General features: G+C 48.1%; 1 protein-coding gene across 3 annotated transcripts in view; it reads right to left on the reverse strand.

The window, feature by feature from the left end:
• The window catches only part of SGSM1 (small G protein signaling modulator 1), an 84339-nt gene extending 73576 nt beyond the window's left edge, over nucleotides 1-10763 (reverse strand). For all 3 annotated transcript variants that reach the window (XM_036823772.1, XM_036823771.1, XM_036823770.1), the window contains exons 1-2: nucleotides 10702-10763; nucleotides 10561-10604 (exon numbers count right to left, since the gene is read on the reverse strand). In XM_036823772.1, coding sequence (XP_036679667.1) covers nucleotides 10561-10604; nucleotides 10702-10720 — 63 coding nt within the window. In that variant the 5' untranslated portion in view covers nucleotides 10721-10763. The remainder of the gene's footprint in view (nucleotides 1-10560; nucleotides 10605-10701) is intronic.
• Between the last annotated feature and the right edge of the window lie 10328 nt (nucleotides 10764-21091).

The raw sequence follows: 21091 nt of genomic DNA on the forward strand, positions 1-21091 counted from the left end.
AGGTATGGAAGGCAAAGCCACAGGGGTGTCCTTCTGCAGTCCCATCCCTGTGACAGGAATGAGCAGCTAAATAAATAAATGATGAAGTGGTGGCATGTGGATCTTCAGAGGGTTAGAAAAGCCCTCCCTCCGGTTCCTCACTCTTAACCGCCCTAAAGGTGGCTATGGGGCTTGCAGGAGAAGCAAATGCCTCTCCCGGGCTGCTGCCGGTCCGGCCCCAGTTAATAGTTTACTGACGTGTTATAAATAGGCACCAGGCATTGCTTCCGAAGAGTAGAAAGACCGGCCAGCCAGCCGGGCCTGGAAGGAGAGGTGTTCGGGGGCTGAGAATGGGGTTCCCACCAACAGGTCTGTCATCGCCACCCTGCACAGGTGCCCCAGACCCCCCGACAAGGAGTCTTCCCCAGTGCCTGATTCTAAGAGCATTCACCTGGGGACATCTTGGCCAAAAGGTCCCTCTGGCCAACACTCCCACACCCAGCCACTGATGGACATGGAGAAGCCTTGAAGACCACCCCCCGGCCGCCCCCCATCCCCAGGGAAAAGGGCCCACGTGTTTCACATTCTCAGCCTACACCATGGACACCCGCCAGCTTTCTCCCGGGTGCTCTGCCTACTGCGTGTGGCGGCTCCCCTGGCAACATGCCCCGGTTCCGCAGACCCACGGGCCTCAAGGATGAGGAAGGCGCACACGGACTCCAGAGGGTGCCGAGATTCTCTGGAAGGCTGCCCAAAATTTGGGGGTCTGGGTGGCTGCAGGAAAGAAAGAAATGGAATTCCCAGATGGTTCACACTCAGGATGGACCAGAAAATGGACTAACCACCTCCAGCCAACCTTAAGAGGAAAAGCAGTGAGATAGTGTATTTAAGGGCTGGGTTAGAATCCTGGTTCTTAAGGGCTCTCCGACCTTGGGCAAGTCACTTCACTTGCTCTGTGCTTCAGTTTACTCATCTGTAAAATGGGATAATAAATAGGACCTACCCCTATCTCTGAGGTAGGGGTAGGTCCTATTTATTAAGGATTTTTTTAAGATCAAATATGTTAATGGATATAAAGCACTTAGCACAACGTCTAGAACATGATAGAACTTTCTGGACACGCTCTATCCCTGTATTGTCCAATATGTTATCACTAGCCACGTGGGGCTATTGAGCACTTGAAACGTGCCTAGTGCCGTTGAGGAACAGTATTTTAAATGTAATTTTACTTGATTTAAATGTAAATAGGCACACGAGACTAGTAGCCCACATTGGACAGTGAAGGTCTGGAATATAGTAGGTGCCCAATAAATGGTCATTATGATTATTATTAGAGATTGATATTATTATTAGAGGACTCAATGGGTTAGAGAGTAGGAGACACCATTTCATTTCTGAGCACATGGAGGTCGGGAAATTGTACTGTATTCATCTTTGTATCCCAGCATCTTTCAGGGTGTTTTGTTTTTTTTTTTAACTCTATGAAAGGTTTATTTAAAACCATATTAAAGGACACCAACTGTATTAGGGTATTTGGGTTGTGGATCCTTTACAGGTCCTGAGGATAATGGAGGATACCCTCTCCATACAGCAAGTACAAAGTGTTTGTACAATTTCAGGGTTTTGCACACCCCAGAGTAAAAATCTCTGATCCAGCAGATACCTGCGCACAGCAGGTCCCCAGGCAGCATTTGGGATCACAGCCAGGCACAGACCATCAGAGTGGCCACTTCTACTGTTAGGGGCTGAGCTCCAAATGCAGGACCCTCAGGCTGTGAAGGCGGATGTCTGTAGTTTGTTGGCCTAGTTACCATCTCCCTGTCTGGTCATTTCACCTTGACTCTCCTCTGGGTCCCCTCCTTTACTCTCACAGGGCTGACTCCACACTTCACCCCTCCAGGCTTGACCAATCAGAGCAATCCATCCCACAGCCATTGGCGCAAAAGGAGAACATGACCCAGGCTGGTCGGATGAGATCTAATCCTAAGACTTCTGCTAGAACCATGGGGAAGGAGAAGCTCTGTTTGTCTTGATGTCAAACTGGCATATTGTTTCCTGAGAGCGGCTGGGCAACACTCTACCTCCCCATAGAGAGAAAGCATAAAGCTTACACAGACAAAAGCAGCACAGAGAGATGGAGAGAGATGGTCCTGATAACATCACTGGAACCCCTGGATACAGCTGTACATAAAACTGGATCACTACAAACTTCCCAAACCCTTGAACCAATAGATCCATTTCTTAGCCTCTCTTTCCCTGTCTGCTTTATATTTATATATTTATTTATTGTTTTAACTAGTTTTTTTAGCAAGTTATTATCCAACTTGAATTGGATGGGGCTGGCTAAAATACCCTGCTCTGCTGCTTTGCAGCTGTGTGACCTTACTTGGTCTGGTTTCTTAACCTCTCTGAGCTTCAATCTCCTCTTCAGTAAACAGGAGTCGCTATCTGTACCTACTCTATAGGAAGATTGCTTTGTGGATTAAATGAGACAGAGTAAAGCACTTAGAGTAGCGTTTAATAAATGGCAGTAGTAAAACTGTCTTTATTTCTTAAAAAAAAAAAAAGAACAAAAAAAAGAAATGATAGCTGTTCTAATTCTAACTTTCTATTTCAACATAATTCACTAAATAACAATAATTAGAGGAGCATCCATTCAATGCCCCAAGTATCGCCAAGTCCCTTGATCTCTTGGGGCTTCAGTTATCCGATTTTTGTATGGGGTCTACTGCAATAGGACCTGTTACTGTCCTTTACAAATGCCCAGAATCTGAGTTCCTTCAAGATTTTGTAAAGAAAAAGCACAAAAAAACTATTCATCTGGGCTTCCTTGGTGGCGCAGTGGTTGAGAGTCTGCCTGCCAATGCAGGGGACACGGGTTCGAGCCCTGGTCTGGGAAGATCCCACATGCCGCGGAGCAACTGGGCCTGTGAGCCACAACTACTGAGCCTGCGCGTCTGGAGCCTGTGCTCCGCAACAAGAGAGGCCGCGATAGTGAGAGGCCCGCGCACCGCGATGAAGAGTGGCCCTCGCTTGCCGCAACTGGAGAAAGCCCTCGCACAGAAACGAAGACCCAACACAGCCAAAAATAAATAAATAATTAATTTAAAAAAAAAAAAAAAAAAAAAAAAAAACTATTCATCTCCTATCTTCTTGTACTACTAAAAGAAAGAAAAATACGCTGCCCCCCACTGGAGTTCAGCCCTCCCAGCTGCCTCACCCGGGGGCTCACAGCAGCTAAGCGGCAGGGCCAGCAGGCTCACGAGGGTTTCTGACCTCCTGAGGCTGAGGGATTACCTCCGCAGGGGTCGATGAGCAGTCAGACACAGAGGGAACCTCCAGCTGCCCACCCAAGGATGGCAATGCCATCAGTCAAGACTCAGCCTTGCAGAGTCCTACTCAAGGGCTCAGTCCCGCTGGATCCCCTTCCTAGGCTACAGCACTGCTCCTATGGCCCTGGCACAGCCCAGCCCGAGGCTTACCCAAGGAGAGCAAGATCCCATGCTGAGGGCATCTGCAAGTTCAACGTGACCAGAAAGGGCAGCAAAATGTCCTTCTGCAAACGAGTTCCATCTCACTCTTAACTGGGTGAGCCAAGCACTGTGCCTGGTCCCTCCACAAATACTGTCGAACCCCCGTGTTATAGCATAAATGAGCGGTAGATGATGCCCTGGCCATCTGATACACAAGGAAACTCAAGCCAGAGAGATTCTCACAGCTCCTAAATGCCAGGGCTGCAACCTGAACTCAAGGCTGTCTGGTTCCAAAGCTTGGCCTTATCTCTAACTCCACAATCTCAGCATAGCTTATAACCACATTGGTTTTGGCTCCAGAGTGCAGAGCAGGGTTCTGGAGCCAGACCCCCAAGCTGTACCACTTACAGTCTCCACAACCGCAGGGGTGTTACTTGCCATCTCTGTGCCTCAATATCCTTCTCTATTGGGGAGAACGTTTTATCCACTTCACGGGGCACTGAGATACTTAAATGAAGTCATTCATATAAAATGCTCAGTAAATGCTGTTTAAAAAAACTTGATCCCATTAGAATGGCTTTAGTCGAGCCCTTGTTTTCCTTGAGTGAAGGCTCCCCAAAAGTCTTATCAGCTACTGAGTATAATAAATCTTAAATACAGACTTGGCAAATTCAGAGTAGAGAAAACACAGGAGAGACCCGGCTCTTGGAAAGAGATGCCGGTCAAATTAGATGGCTCGATGTCCTTAGAACCCCTGAGCCGTCCGACCTTGTCCACTTAGAAAGCAGGAGGACGAGACAGGGAGAAGGGACCCGCTAGGAGGCCACAGGTTGTTAGGGGCAGAGTTGGGACAAGGACTCAGGTGTCCTCACCTCCCATCCTGGGGTCTGCAGCCAACAACTGTGGGCCCAACTGGGTGACAGAAATGCACTTTCCCACCTGCCAACCAGCAGCAAAAGCTACCACCCTCTCGCAGAGCCCCTCAGGAGGTTACTGCAGGCGGGACCCAGCCAGACTTCACGGGAGACATAGCTAAGCAGGAAAGCCAGAGTCCCTCCTGCCACCCCCGTCACATCGAACCCAAGCCCACCACTATCCAAAGCTCCCGGAAGCCGCATTGCCAGAGATACAAAAAAAGCATCAAACCAGACTATGTGCGGACATAGCTGCATTATTCATGACAACTTCTGCCGTTTTAAGCTCGAAAACACGACACACACCAACTGATTTGAGTCAACCCTGCAAGCATCAGAGAGCCCCAAAATATCCCACCCAGTATTCCTGCTTTTGTTCATTCGATCAGCAAGCGTTTTTGGAACCTCCGCTTGGCCCAGCAGAGGAGCGTGGGGCTGTGATTTCCAGCCCAAGAATGGAAAGCTCGGAAAGGACTAGATAGAAGTTTCCTCTCTTGCCTAATGACTATGTATCCTCATTTGTCCCCTCCACGTATTGCCCGCCTGCAGCCACACGTAGGTGAATTCACACTCCCCCCATGCTCAAAATCCCCCCACGGCTCCCATCTCACTCAGAGTAAAAGCCAAAGCTTCCGAGGGCCACAGGCCCTGCACGATGGGCCTCCTGTTCCTTCTCTGACCTCATCTCCTCCTCCTTCATTCTTTTTCCCTTTGCTCCAGCCTCGCCGGCCTCCTCGCTATTCACTGTTCCCCACTCAAGGGCTTTGTATATGCTGTTCCCTCTGTCAGTAACACCCTTCCCGCAGATGTCCGCCAAGCAGACAATGTCACCCTGTCAGAAGGGCCATCCCAGAGTGCCCCCTCTGGAGCGCCCTTCTCACCACTCTCCACCACCTTCCCTGCTTTATTTTCCTCATAGCTCCTGTCACCATATTTATTGTGTTATCTATCTGTCCCCCAACTAGACTGTAAGCTTCACGAGAGCACGTGAGCAGGGATGTTGCTTTGTTCACTTCTCAATCTGCAGTTCCTACAACAGTGCCTGGCACCTAGTAGATGCTCAATAAATATTTGTGGAAAGAAGGAAAGAAGAGAGGAAGTTTTCTTCTAAGAGCTGGCAGAAAGGGTCTGTCCTGGCCCCTGCTGCCAAATGAAACTTCCTGAAGTACAACTCCAAGCAAGACCTCCCCTGTTCATAAATCTTCTAGAGCTCCCCACTATCTGATGGAGCAAAGGCTGCCGCCTGGCATCCACAGCCCTGCACAAGCTGGGGCTAATGGACCTTTCCTGACTCATCTCCTTCCCCTACACACATCTGACCCCGAAGCCTGCTTCCGGGGACTCTGCTGTAGCTTGTAGCTCCCTACCTCTGCCCTCTGTGAATCAGGGGCCACGAGGCCACCCTTCAGATCCTGACAATGTGGGATCTGAATCCTGGCTTCTCCACGTGCTGGCTGTGCAACCTTAAAGCGAGCTGCTTACCGTCTCTGTGCCTCCAGGTCTTCTTCTATAAAGTGAAGGAGATGGTTATTCTCCCTCTTAGGGTTGTCTTTCAGAGTAAAGGAGGTGGCATGTGGGGACCAATCAGCAAAGTAGTGCTGTTCTGAGCTGGCTACTTCCTTGTGCTGGGGGCTGTCCCGGGCTTTGTCGGATGTTGAGCAGCATCCCTGGTCTCTTCCCACTAGACGCCAGTAGCACCCCCAGCTATGACAACCAAAAATGTCTCCAGATGTTGCCAAATGTCCCCTGGGGTAGGGTTGCCAGATTTAGCAATACACACTCATTCTAAAAAATTACTTGTTGCTTATCTGAAATTCGAATTTAACTGTGTGACCTGTATGTTACCTGGCAATCCTACCTGGGTGGCAAAATTGTGCCCCCTCCTTCACTAAGAGCCACCGGGTTAGACTGACACCACCACAGGGTCCTAGTACTAACATCAGTTGTTTCCCTCTTGATTTCCTCCAACCTTCTCAACACATCCCACCCACCTCCCCTCTCATGATCCCCGACTCAGGAGCTGGGAGGCTGAGTCCCCAGACAAGCCCAGCTCAGCCACTGTGATGATGGCTCCCCAGGACAGCCCTCACACCAGTTCCAGTGTGCAGAGCTACACGCAGCTTCCTCTCTAGCATCCACCTCATCCCCCTGCCTCTTTCCCAGGGTCTCTCCTCCGGCCCACAAGCCCCTGCCTTCTCCCCTCCAATTAAGAGGCCTCCCAGGCCCAGCCTGGAGGCAGGAAAACAAGGCAGTTAGTCACTCTGCTTCCGTTATCAACTCGTGTCACGTGGCTGGCTCCTTTAGTGGCAGTCGTCATGGCAACGGGAAGCCAGTCCCTGAGGCTCTGGGAACCAAAACAAAATTAAGGGGTGGAGGCGGGGAGGGAAAAGGAGGGGACGGCTAATCGAGCCAGGAAGGAGCTAGGACAGAGCTGGTTGGATTTAACTGGTGGAAATTATGCTGAGGCCACGCTGTCCCCAGCCTTCCCTGGGTGGCGCTGGGGAGACAGAAAAAAAAAAGATTCCTGTCCTGGAGAAGCTCAGACTAACGTGGTGGGTGTTTTCACATGGTTTATCCTGATAGGTGAGTAATTTTCACCCCCATTATGAATAAACTGAAACCCAGATACGTGTGAAGGTAAAGACAGATGCTTGTCCAAGTTGTACAATTGATAAGCAATGAGTTTCGGCTCCACCCTTTTCTTTCCATATTCCTCATGTCCTCCCCACTCCTTTCCTCTTGCTTTTAGGATTGGACCACATGCTCTGCCCCCTCTGCATGTGGCGCCACTCGCCTTTCTCTCTGCACTCCAGCCACTTCCTAATCCTTCCATTCCTTGTCTGTAGTGCTCCCTCCAGCCACAAAGTCTTTGCATGTGCAGTTCCCTCTGCCAGGAATGATTTTCCTCTGTCTCTTGCTACATACGTTCACCTAAAAAGCCTACTTATCCTTCACACATCTTCTTAAACATCACTTCCTCCGGGAAGCCCTCCTGAGCCACCTGCATGCAGTTATATGTTCTTGTGATGCCAAGTGCTTCTACTTCAGACCTCAGTGCACAGCCTGCAATCATCCTTTTCATTACATTCGGATGTCTGTCAGGGTCTGTCCACCGTACTGGAATGTCAGCCCCCAGAGGGCAGGGCCAATCTTGTTCACTGTGGGATCCACAGAGCCCAGCTGAATCAGCACTAGATGGAACTTCCAGCCCCACAGGCTCTACTAGCCTTTGTAGTTTCAGTGGCTCAGACAAAGTTTGCAGACCTGCCTGGCTTATCTACAGAAACTGACTGTTAAGCCGCCCCTTCCAGAAAGAAGGATGGGAGGGGCCTCTGGGCAAGGCTGTGACAGGCAGGGATGTGGTTCTGAACCCAGAGGGTGGAGAGAAGGAAGACCTCAATCAATTCCCAGTTTTCTAAGCAAAGAGCTCCCTTTCACCATTCCATTGGAGATGCTCTCCAAAGAGGTAGGCAGAGGAAAGAAAGGAGAGAGGAGATCTGCTTTGGGGGGCATGGATTTGTCACCATGCCCTTGGGAGCACCCATGCTGAACAGGAGGCTCACAGACAGAAGACTGTCCCCCTTCACTGGTTCTGTGCCCTTGAAACATCGCTTACTCTCTCTGGGCCAGTTTTCTCATCTGTACAATGGAAATTATACCACCCACACATGCTGAGATTGTAGCACTGTGTAGATGTGGATGGGCATGTTTGTGATTTAGGGAGTAAGAGCCTGGCTCTGACACCAGACAGGCCTGGGGGATAAGTCCCTTCTGGGCTGTGTGTTCTTGAGGAATTCACTCCTCTTCTCTGAGCCTCAGTTTCCTTGTCTGAAAATGGGAACAACCTCACTCACTTCATAAAATTACTGTGCACACAGGATATGGCACAGAGTAGACCCCAGTAAGTGGAAGCACTAATTACTAAAACGATGTGCCCCCACGAAATGCAAAATTTAGAAACAGCCATCAACTTGCAACTATAAGTCTTGCCTTCTGATTGCAGATCGGGGTCAACGGGCACCCGAGGTTCTTTGCTGAAACGTGCAAGGTTCTGCCTCTGCACCCCGCCCCCCCCGGCCCCCACCCAGGCATCAAGCAGGATGCCAAGAAGTCCCTCTGACCAGGAGATGGCCTCGACCTCGAGCCAGGCAGAAAGCTCATCCCAAGCCCCAAACTCAGCTGCTCCCAGGAGAGAGAATGCAGCCCTAGACCGCTGGCCGCCAGGGGGAAAGTCCCCCACAGCCTGGCCAATAACCCAAACTAGACTGACACGGATGGGACCTCCAGGGACACCGAACCAATGCTTCCTCCTCCAGATACGGACACTGAGTCCCTGAGAGGGGAAGGAACTCGTCTAGGGCATCGAGGGAGCTGGTAGCAGAGCTGGGTTCAGGGCCCCAGCTGGAGGCCTGCCCAGAGCCGGGAAGCACTCCCTCCAAGATGTTCACAAGCTCTTCTGCCTGTAGGTCCCCTCCCCCAACCCCTCGTTGAACCAGTCAAGCATTTCCTTAAAAACACAGCCACTCCAGGTGAAAAGATCTGGGGAGCACATATTACACCTAGGTTTAATTAAACAATGAACAAAAAAATTGCAGGTTTTTAACCTGAAGGGTTTTGCGGGGGAGGTCTATACACACTTTCCCCCGAAACAATCAGAATATGTAGGTTTTGATGGAAAGAGGGTCTAGACAGAGCTTTCTTCAGGTCCCCACAGGGGTCTCTAAGAGGCCTGAGCTGAAAAGTTCTGGGCCTTTCTGAGGGATTCCATGTAGCCTGTATGTCTCCTTATTCAGAAACGCTAGAATGTGCAGTCAGCCTGGAGCTGATTCTTTTAGCAACAATGGGACATGCCACACACAGAGACATACGCACAGACACACGCCCACGCTCCCCAAGTGGGGAGGGGCAGCAACAGGTTCCAGCCTCCAGGCTGCCCTTGGTGGTATCTGCCACCGTGCGGGGAGGGGCTTCCTGGTGGACAGCACTGTGACCAGATACTGGCACCCTCAACATACACAGAGGCACAGGATCAGGTCAGCCCCCAAGGTCTGCGGCCATTCCTGGTCTAGGGCTGAGCACTCAGGATGCAGATGTGAGGCAGGCTCAGCAGCAATGGGGTCCCACGTGGAGGGATGCGGGGTGACATGAGGAGGGCGATGCACACACACACACACACACACACACACGGTCACAGCCTCACTCATTCACACACAGACTCATGCATCCCATGTCCCATGCACACACACAGTCACAACCTCACTCATTCACAGAGATTCCCGCATCACACAGATACACATCATAATCACAAAAACAGATAAACACACAGACACACGGATGCATGTACACATAGAGATACACTTAGATATTTCCAGGCAGATGCACACATGTTCTCAGATACACATACTCACAGATACATGTCCTCACCCACACAGACATGTGCATGCACATACACACACAAAAAAACACACGCAGTCCAGGTACCATCACTATAGATTCTCCCACTCTCCGAGAAGTCATGAACTATTAACTCTAAAGGCTAGACTGGGCTCCCATCTAACCCCAGGGAGAGTGAAGGGGCAGAGGGGCAGCTGAACCCTGACTAATTCTCACCCTCATTCGAGAGTGGGGTGGGGTGGGGGTCAGGGGGCCCTGCCTGCCAGGGGAGCATGCGCACATGCCTCAAATGGAGTAACCCACTGACCTGGGACTCTCAGGGAGGGCTCCTGGGGGTGGCTCCAAGGACTGAGAATTTCGGGGAGGGGGTAGGTGGGGGGCTTTATTTCCCCGTAGCGACTTTCTCCCCTTTCCCGAAGTCTGGCGCTCCTGCTGCAGCCCCATCCGGCCCGCCCCCGACAACATGCCCTGTCAGCCCCCCTCAGGTGCTTTTCTCACCTTGGCGAGACCCACCACCCTGCTCTTCCACAAGAGGGACTCCTACTCAGACACATCCAGGTGTGCCGCCACCTGGAGGGCCCTCACGCAGCAGTCGCCCCTGCACACAGCACAGAAACACCCAGGGCCCCCCACCAATAATCCCACCCCCAAGCTCACCCGCTTCTAGCCCCGTGGGGTCAGCACCCACGCAGGGTAGCTCCACACCCCAGGAGGCCACCGCTCCTTTGCAGACGCTTTCGGGGTGGCTGCGGTGGCTCCCTGCCCTGGGGGTGGCGCCCCCGCCCCCGCCCGGCACTTACCTCCTTCTTGACGGTGCGCAGCAACCTCTGCCGGGTCTCCGCCTCTGTGGGGTGACACGGGGGAACTGCCGGTCAGCCGAGGGCTGGGGGCCGCGGCTCGGGGCTGCCCTCCCGCCGCCCCGGCGCCCCGCGTCCCCTTACCCGCCAGCCCCGAAGCCATGGCTGCGCGCGCTGCGATCCGAGTGCGGCCGGCGGCGGTGGCTCCTAGGGGCTTCTCCCGGCTGCTGCGGCCGCGGCGGGGCGGGGCGAGCGCCGAGCGACGGTCAAGGCGCCAGACGTCAGGCCCGGCCGCGGCTGCCCCACCCTCCGGAGAGCCACGCTGGGCCGCCCAGGCCCTCGCTGAGGCTCCGCGCGGCCCGACACACACGCTCACCCCCGCGCATCCCGCGCATCCCGCGCCTGGACCTCCCTCCAGAGGGACCGCCCCCCACTCCCCGCCCCGCTCCATGCCCACCCGCCTTCTATGGGGCCGGGAAGGACAGCATCATTTATTCAGTGTCTGCTGTGTGCCAGGCTCGGAAGTGGCGGGAGACGGTGGGGCTACTATCGACACTCTACTAGCTTCGGTTTTCTCATCTTTAAAGTGGGTATAATATGATCACCTCATGGGAATAATATGAGACTTAAATGAAGTACTGAATGTAAAGCGCTTAACACACACCTAGGAAAAAAAGGCCAGCAACCATAAAAGATAGCTGTGCTGCTACTATTACTGTTGTTGTTGTTGTTGTTATTATTATTATTATTATTATTATTATTATTATTATTACAGGCATACCTCGTTTTATTCTGCTTTGCTTTTTTTTTTCATTTTAAAAACTTTACCATGGACATTTTCAAACATATATAAAAGTAGAGAGAATAGCATAATAAACCAGATTTACCCATCCCCAGTTATTAATATACAGCCAATCTTTTCTTTTTTATACCTCATTTGTGTCCTACCCCCTGACACCATTATCATTTCATCTATAAATATTTCAGTATGTATCTCTGAAATATAAGAACTCTTTTTGTTTACAACAAAACCCAATCTCGTTATCAGACCTAAAAAATTAACACTAAATTCTTAATAACAACAAATATCCAGTCAGTGTTCACATTTTCCCAATCAACTTATAGATTTCAGTCTATTTTCAGCTTAAGTATTGCTTGTGTCTTATACCCTTTATTGCACTCTGCAGATATTGTGGGTTTTGTTTTGTTTTTTTACAAATGGAAAGTTTGTGGCAACCCTGAATTTAGCAAGTGTATCGGTGCTATTTTCCCGATAGCATTCGTTGGCTTTGTGTCTCTGTCACATTTTGGTAGTTCTCACAATATTTCAAACCCTCCACCTGCAAAAAGATTGACTCCTCAATGAAGGCTTGGATGACAGCATTTTTTAGCAATAAAGTATTTTGAAATTAAGGTATGTCCATTTTTTTTAGACATAATGCTATTGCACACTTAATGGACTGCAGTACAGTGTAAACATAACTTTTATAAGCATTGGAAAACTGAAACGTTTGTGTGACTTGCTTTATTTCGCTATTCATGCTTTTTTTGTGATGATCTGGAACTGAACCCACTATATCTTTGAGGTATGTGGTATTATTAAGAATCTTCCAAGGCACACTGGTTCTCCATCCAGGAGATGCCAGGCCTTGAGGGGCTCCCTCCCCCACATGCAGGTCATTGGGAGAGTGGGGTCCTGGCAGTACCCCAATAGGGGCACCTGTCAGCCAGGATCTCCAGGGCTGGGCAGGCAATGAGCTCTTTGGGACCAAGGTTTTTCTCACCAAGTTCCTGACTGCATCCACCCAGGATGCATCTCAGATCTATATTTATTGAGCGCCTACTATGTGCCAGGTTACTGTCCTGGGGATACTGAAGTGAGCAAGACAGACAAAATGCCTCACTTTGTGGGGCTTAGGGAATAGACAACAAAATAAATAAGCAGATGATATAGTATGATGGAAGCTTCTGGAGAAAAGTTAAGTAGGCAAAGCAGAGAGGGAGGGCCCAGACGGGTGGGTTTTGTATTTTGAAGTGGGGTAGCTGAGAGAGGCCCCACTGAAGAGGTGTCATTTGAGCAAAGGCAAAGGAGTAGGCTGTGGGGATTTCTGGAGGAAGAGCATTCCAGGCAAAGGGAACAACAGCAAGTGCAAAGACCCTGAGGTAGGAGTGCGCCCACTGAGTGTGATGACAAGCTGAGAGGCCAGTGGGGCTGAAGTGGCACAAACAAGGAGCACAATGGTGGGCCAAGGTCCTGTAAGGCCTTGAAGTCCACTTTAGGATTTGCATCCTGCCCCAGAGGGCCCCCCACTATTCAGTTTTCCTTTCAGAAGGACTGAGGACAGCTCAGAGTGTGCCCTCTCCCTGCAGCCATGGATCCAGAGTACCCTCTTTTCCATTTGTCAGTGTCAGGGGCCTTTGACCATAAGCCACAGGTGCTGACTTTGGCTAACTTAGCAAAAGGGAATAGACTGGAAGGATAATGGGCATTCCCAGAGTCCAAGGGAGGCTGGAAGACTCAGAAATGGGATGAAACCAAGGCAGCTCTGGAAGGCCAGAAAGAGACTCTTGGGAATAGTCGTCTGACAAAGACTGTATGTTTTAGAGCACCACCACTCAGGTGAGAGGAGCTCCATCTATTTAAGGCCCTGTTCCAGAGAGGGAGCATCTGATTGGTCTGGCCTGGGTCACACAGCCTGCTCCTTCTGTGGGAGGGGAGTCTCAATCACACTCCCCCCACCCCACTATCTCCAGTGCAGGTGCCCAGAGTATGAGAAACAGTTGCCTCTTGGCAAAAGAAAAAAAAAAAAGGTAACACGCCAAGTGAACAGCAGTCAGAATTCTGACCTCAGGGCTCAAGAGATTGATCCAGTGGTTCTATCCTTGACTGTGCCCCTAGGATAATTGGGGTACTTTAGAAAAGTAGGATGCCCAGGCCCCACTGTGGGGAGCCATTTCTCAAAACCCATGTTTTTCCTTCTGCCAAGCACTAGGCATGGATAGGTGACCTGTGATGGTCCCTCCTTGAAAACCTGGAGCTTTTCATCCAAAAAGAAGGACTTGATGAAGCTTGCTTTAATAGCAACAGGAAGATGGGCATCTATGGGACCTGGATTTGCTCAGGTTTCTGAACCAGGAGCTTGGCTCTCTTCACTGAAGTTAGACCGCTCACCACTAGGGGCGCCATCACCTAAGATCAGCTTGCAAAGATCCCAAAGCCCTCCTCAGGGTCTGAGAATTCCACCATCTGACCCACGGCTACCCAGGCTTTGCCTCATACCTGTGCTGCTGACCATTGGTGCAGCTGCGGGAACCAGTGAGAAAGGCCTGTTTCTCCTGCAGTGTCTCTTTAGCGCCCTCTACTGAGAAAACTCAGCATCGTGCTCAGTATAGAAGACAATTTTTTTTTTTTTAATTTATTTATTTTTTATGGCTGTGTTGGGTCTTCGTTTCTGTGCGAGGGCTTTCTCTAGTTGTGGCAAGCGGGGGCCACTCTTCATCGCGGTGCGCGGGCCTCTCACTATCGCGGCCTCTCTTGTTGCGGAGCACAGGCTCCAGACGTGCAGGCTCAGTAGTTGTGGCTCACGGGCCCAGTTGCTCCGCGGCATGTGGGATCTTCCCAGACCAGGGCTCGAACCCGAAAAGACAATCTTAATGCAGTCTTGATTATTATGGAGGAGCCTCCCTTGGACTCGGGGAATGCCCGTTTTTCTTCCAATTTATTGCCTTCTGCTTAAGTTAGCCAAAGTCAGCTTCTGTGGCTTATGGCCAAAGACCCCTGAACACTTCCATTCACTATGGAAGAAAGAATTTGGAGTTGAAAAGCAATACACTGATTACTGGCACAACGGCATGACCCTATTGTGAAGTCATTGACCTAGAGTTTTCTCTTACTTGCAGTTGAAAACACCTTGCTGATAAAATTATTCTATGTAATGTGTTCATCTGTTTCCATGAACATTTGTAAAAAAAAGTGACCTGCTTTTTCACTTAAAAATGAACATCTCTCTATGTCAATAAATATACATCTAGATCATTCCAGGCACATGGAAGAGCAGGTGCAAAGCCCCTGGAGTGGGAATGAGCATGCCTAGACAAAGAAGAGAATGGATGTGGTGGAGACTGTAACACAGTGAGTACTTAAGGCTCCTCCAGTCCGTGACTCCCTAAAAAAACCCAGGAGAGTCTTGATTTCCTTCTTACCTTCTCATCCCACATTCTATCCATCAGCAAGCCTTTTTAATTTACTGTGGTAACAGTCACATAACATTCACCATTCTAACCATTTTAAAGTGGACAATTCAGTGGCATTTAGTACCTTCACAGTGTGATGAAGCCATCACCACTCTCTAGTTCCAGAACACTTCTTCATCTCAAAAGGAAACCCTGTACCCATTAAGCAGTCACTCCACATTTCCCCCTTCCCCCAACCTTTGGCAACCACTAATCTGCTTTTTGTACCTATCAGTTTGCCTGTTCTGGAGATTTCATGTAAGTTAAATGACCCAGTAGGTAGCCTTGTGTCCAACTTCTTTGACATACCATATTTTTGAGATTCATCTATGTTGTAGCATGTATCAGTACTTCATTCCTTTTTATGGCTTAAGAATTTCCATTTTATGGACATACCACATTTTGTTTCTCCATTCATTAGTGGATGGACATTTGGATTGTTTCCACCTTTTGGCTGTTGTGAATAATGCTGCTATGGATAGTGCTGTATACTTCGGTGTACAAGATTTTATGTGGACAAATATTTTTATTTAACTTGGAGTGTAATTGCTGGGTGCTGTAGACTGAGTGTTGATGTTCCCCTCAAATTTATATGTTGACACCTAATCCCCAGTGTGACAGTATTTGGAGGTAGGACCTTTTGAAGGTGATTAGGTCAGGGGGATGGAACCCTCATGAATGAGATTAGTGCCCTTATAAGAGACCCCAGAGAGCTCTTTGGCCCCTTCCACCACGTGAAGACACAGCCAAGAAGATAGCCATCTATGAATCAGGAAGTGGGCTCTCACCAGACACTGAATTTGTCAGTGCCTCGATCTTGGACTTTCTGGTCTTCAGAACTGTGAGAAATAAATTTCTGTTGTTTATAAGCCACCTAGTCTATGGTATTTTGTTATAACAGTCCAAACTGACTAAGACATGGGTCACATGGTCATTCTATGCTTAACGTTTTGAGGAACCTCCATATTCTTTTCCATAGTGACTGTACCATTTTGTATTCCTACCAGCAATGTACAAGGATTTCAATTTTTTCACATCCTTGCCAAAACTTATTTTCATTTTTAAAAATTATAGTCATCCTAGTGGGTGTGAAGTGGTATCTGATTGTGATTTTGATTTGCATTTCCCTAATGACTAATGGTGTTGAACATCTTTTCATATGCTTGTGAGCCATTTGTATAACTTCTTTGGAGAAGTTTTATTCTAGTCTGTTGCTCATTTTAAATTGAGTTGTCTTTTTGTTGGTGAGCTGTATGAATTCTTTATGTATTCTGGATACTAGACTCTTATTACATATATGGCTTGCAAATATTTTCTTCCATTCTGTGGGCTATCTTTTCTCTTTCTTGATAGCAGCCTATTGAGATAGTGCAAAAAAAGTTTTAAATTTTTATAAAGTCCAATTTATGTATTTTTTCTTTTGTTGCTTGTGATTAAAAAAAAATTTTTTTTGTCCACTCCACAGGGCATGTGGGATTTTAGTTCCCCAACCAGGGATCGAACCTGTGCCCCCAGCATTGGAAGCATGGAGTCTTAACCACTGGACCATCAGGGAAGTCCCTGTTGCTTGTGATTTTGATGCCATATCTAAGAAACCATATCCAAAACCAAGGTTATGCCTATTTGCCCCTATGTTTTCTTCTAAGAGTTTTATAGGTACAGCTCTTATATTTAAGTCTCCAATCCATTTTGAGTTAAGTTTTATATATGGTGTGAGGTAAGGGTCCAACTTCATTTGCATGTGGATATCCAGTTGTCCCAGTACCCTTTTTTCAAGAAACTATTGTTTCTAAAAATAAAGCTACCATATGATCCAGCAATCCCACTCCTGGACATATATCCAGAGAAAACCATAGTTCAAAAAGATATATGCACCCCAGTGTTCACTGCAGCACTATTTACAATAGCCAGGACATGGAAGCAACCTAAATGTCCATCAACAGAGGAATGGATAAAGAAGATGTGGTACATATATACAATGGAATATTACTCAGCCATAAAAACAAACGAAATAATGCCATTTGCAGCAACATGGATGGACCTAGAGATTGTCATACTGACTGAAGTAAGTCAGACAAAGAAGACAAATATCGTATGATATCACTTATATGTGGAATTTTAAAAAATGGTACAAATGAACTTATTTACAAAACAGAAATAGAGTTACAAATGTAGAAAACAATCTTATGGTTAGCAGTGGGGAGTGTGGGGGGAGGGATAAATTGGGAGATTGGGCTTGACGTATACACACTACTATATATAAAATAGATAAGTAATAAGGACCCACTGTATAGCACAGGGAACTGTACTCAATACTATGTAATGACCTATATGGGAAAAGAATCTAAAAAAGAGTGGATATATGTATATGTATAACTGATTCACTGTGCTGTACAGCAGAAAGTAACACAACATTGTAAATCAACTATACTCCAATTAAAAAAAAAAAGAAACTATTGTTTCTCCATTGAATGGTCTTGGCAGCCTCTTGAAAACCAGTTGATCATAGATGTATGGTATCCTTTCTGGGCCCCCAATTTTATTCAGCTGATCTATATAACTATCCTTATTCCAGCACCTCAGTTTTGATAACTGTAAGGAAGTGTGAATCTACCAATTTTGTTCTTTTTAAAGATTGTTTTGACTATTTGGGGACTCTTGATATTCCATATGAATTTTTGGATCAGTTTTTTCATTTCTGCAAAAATGGTGTTGGGATTTTCCCTAAGGATTGCACTAATCTGTAGACAGTATGGGGGAGTATTGCCAAAGTTTATAAAGTGGTTTCACAGTCATCACTTGATCCTCATATTGTCCTTACGAGGTAAAGGTTACAATCAGTGTTTCCCATTCTACACACAAGGAAACTGAGGTCAATGAGATGGAGTAACAAAGCCCAAGGTCTGGCTGTTAGGAGGTGACAGATCCAGGGCATGAAAAGCAGAAGGAATAACACATGCAGGGTTCAGAGGTGACAGCCAGTATGATACATTTGGGGAATTACATGTTGGTCAGTAAGTTGAATACTGGGGTATCGAAAGTGGGGTGGCTGAGAAAGCTCTGGGGTCCACTCAGGGAGGCAGCACCACATACTGGTTAAGACCACAGTCTCTGGTCAGACATACACAAGACTGAATTTCAACTCAGCTACTTGCCAGCTGTGTGACCTTGATCATGTCCCTTAACCTTCCTGAACTTCAGTTTCCTCATTTATAAGATGGGGGCAATAACGATCAATATAAGCTTGTTGTGAGAATGAAATGGATGCCAAGTGCTATATTCCTGGCATACAGAAAATGCTCAAGAAATAATAGTCTCTAGGGACTTCCCTGGTGGCGTAGTGGTTAAGAATCCACCTGCCAATGCAGGGGACATCGGTTCAAGCCCTGGTCTAAGAAGATCCCACATGCCGTGGAGCAACTAAGCCCACGCGCCACAACTTCTGAGCCTGTGCTCTAGAGCCCAAGAGCCACAACTACTGAGCCCTCGTGCCACAACTACTGAGCCTGCGCTCTAGAGTCCACGAGCCACAACTACTGAGCCCACGTGCCACAACTACTGAAGCTCACATGCCTAGAGCCTGTGCTCCGCAACAAGAGAAGCCACTGCAATGAGAAGCCCACACACCGCCACGAAGAGTAGCCCCAGCTTGCCGCAACTAGAGAAAGCCCACACTCAGCAACAAAGACCCAACACAGCCAAAAATAACTAAATAAATGTATAAAAAAACCCGTCTCCAGTCTCCAAACTTCAAAATCTGATTGGCTTAGCCTAGCCAATGAACTGACTCTATCCTGGGTCAGGTGGCCCTATCTGCTCCAATCAGCTGTAGCCAGAGGGCTGAAGTTATTTGGTGTGAACATTGCTACTGAAGCAGAACGAAGAGTATGTGGCTCAGGAGTGTGCCTATGAGTGAGGCCTAGAGAAGGTGGGAGAGAAAAGTGTTCCAGATGGTCTCTGAGGGCTCCAGGATGTCCTGGTTCCTGTGCCACAGGCATTGCCTTCTGAACATCATTCCTTATCCTCTAAGCCTCATTTTTCTCATCTATAAAATGGGAGAGGTGTTAATTCTACTTGTCTATCTATCTCCCAGTGCACCTGTGAAGATAAGAATCAAATGACATCGTGTTTATGGAGACTCTTGGTATACATGCCATGTAAGTACATATGATCGCTAATTTACCGAAGTGATAAAATTATGTCATCGAGCTGCTAAAGCAGATCTCAGTCAAGGCTCTTGGGACAGGAAAGACACTCACTCTGAGTCACTTAAATTGATGGAAGATATGCGGGGCGGATTTGACAGAAAAAAAGGACAAGCCGAATAGCATCTCTGGCTGTGTGAAGGTTATTGATTTTCTCTTGCTGTGTGTGGCTCCGTTCTCTTTGCCGATGGGTCTTTCTCCCTTTACTAATGTATAGGAAGGAGACTTACTTTGAATTGTGTGCTCTTTCCAGCAGTACGTTTTGGGGTTTTTTTGGCCGCACCACGTGGCATGTGGGATCTTAGTTCCCCAACCAGGGATTGAACCCGTGCCTGTGCCCCATGCATTGAGAGCATGGAGTCTTAATCACTGGACCACCAGGGAAGTCCCTCCAGCAGTGTGCTTTTTAAAAAATTATTATGAACATATGTTACCTTTTCACAAAATAGAAAATAATAATGATAATAATAAAGATGATGGGGTAGGGTCTCAGTAGGAATTGCAAGTACCGGCCTGTTTTGTGAATCTTGCCTCCTTGTGAATCAGCTACTTCTCCAGGAAGCCTTAGTTTCTTCTTTTGGAGTGTGGCATTAGAAACCAAGATCTGGGCACGAGGTATCTTCTGCTTGCCCTCATTCTGCCTCCTTCTCTTCACACTCCCTTCAAGGTCTTGGGTTTCCAGTTTCCTGGAGGAATGCACAAATGAGAGATAAATTTGTGTTAGAAACGAAGACAGAGGGCTTCCCTGGTGGTGCAGTGGTTAAGAATCTGCCTGCCAATGCAGGAGACACGGGTTCGAGCCCTCGTCCGGGAAGATCCCACATGCTGCGGAGCAACTAAGCCCGTGCGCCAAAACTACAGAGCCTGTGCTCTACAGCCCGCGAATCACAACTACTGAAGCCTGCATGACACAGCTACTGAAGCCCGAGCACCTAGAGCCCGTGCTCCACAACAAGAGAAAGCATTGCAATGAGAAGCCTGAGCACCACAACAAAGAGTAGCCCCCACACTCCACAACTAGAGAAAGCCTGTGCACAGCGACAAAGACCCAACGCAGCCAAAAATAAATTAATTAATTAATTAATTTTTAAAAATTATAAAAGAAACGAAGACAGAGCAGAAGCAAGGTCCAGGATACAGGAACCCAAGCTCTGGCTGCTTCTCAAGCAAACGTTCTTTCAGGTCGGCTTTTGCTTCCTAGACTCCGGAAGTGTGGATCCTGAACCAGAGGAAAGTGAGCTGGGTGATGGCCTGACAGTTCTGTGTCCAAAAGAGCCTGGGCAGGTGATGAGGGGACCCTAATGACAAGGCTGCTCCTCACTGTGCCCTCGGCAGAAGCAGGACCACCGGTAGCAAAGGCCAGAGCCTACATCTCAGCATAGCTTTGCCTTTGGTGTCACCGGGCTCCCTACTTGCAACAAGAGGGCTCTGCCTTGGAGCACCTCCAGGTTCTGACTTAAGGCAGGGGCAATCGTGCCTGCAAACACAGGGTTATTCTTAGTGCCGGGTCCTGTGGTCACTATGGAGGTGTTTTGGTGAGGGGGGCCCCAGGTGTTCAGGCCACGCTTCCCCCATAACAGCTTGTGGTTCTCAGGGACCCATTCACTTCTGCTGTAATGCTGAGTGCTGCAAAGGGGCAGCTCATATCTGGGGCAGATCTGCAAAAAAAACCCAACAAACTAACAAACAAACAAAAAACAAAAGAAGAACCATCACATAAACAATAATCTGCTCACCAGGGAACCACAGCACTGACACTTGGGTGCACCTCCTTCATGGCTTATTTTTAGGTGAGCCCCCCGCCCATTATCCCATAGGAAATAGGGAGTTCTTAAGAATTCCTGGGCTGGAAGAGTTCTCTCAACAACTTAATTTTGAAGCTCAAAAGACAATCTGGGGAAGCTACGTGGGCCTTAAAAGATCAAGTTACAACACAGGAGCACCTCAATACATAAGGCAAATGCTAACAGCCATAAAAGGGGAAATCGACAGTAACACAATCATAGTAGGGGACTTTTAACATCCCACTTTCACCAATGGACATATCATCCAAAATGAAAATAAATAAGGAAACACAAGCTTTAAATGATACATTA

This window comes from Balaenoptera musculus, chromosome 14 (assembly GCF_009873245.2).
Source record: "Balaenoptera musculus isolate JJ_BM4_2016_0621 chromosome 14, mBalMus1.pri.v3, whole genome shotgun sequence".
Lineage (NCBI taxonomy): Eukaryota > Metazoa > Chordata > Mammalia > Artiodactyla > Balaenopteridae > Balaenoptera > Balaenoptera musculus.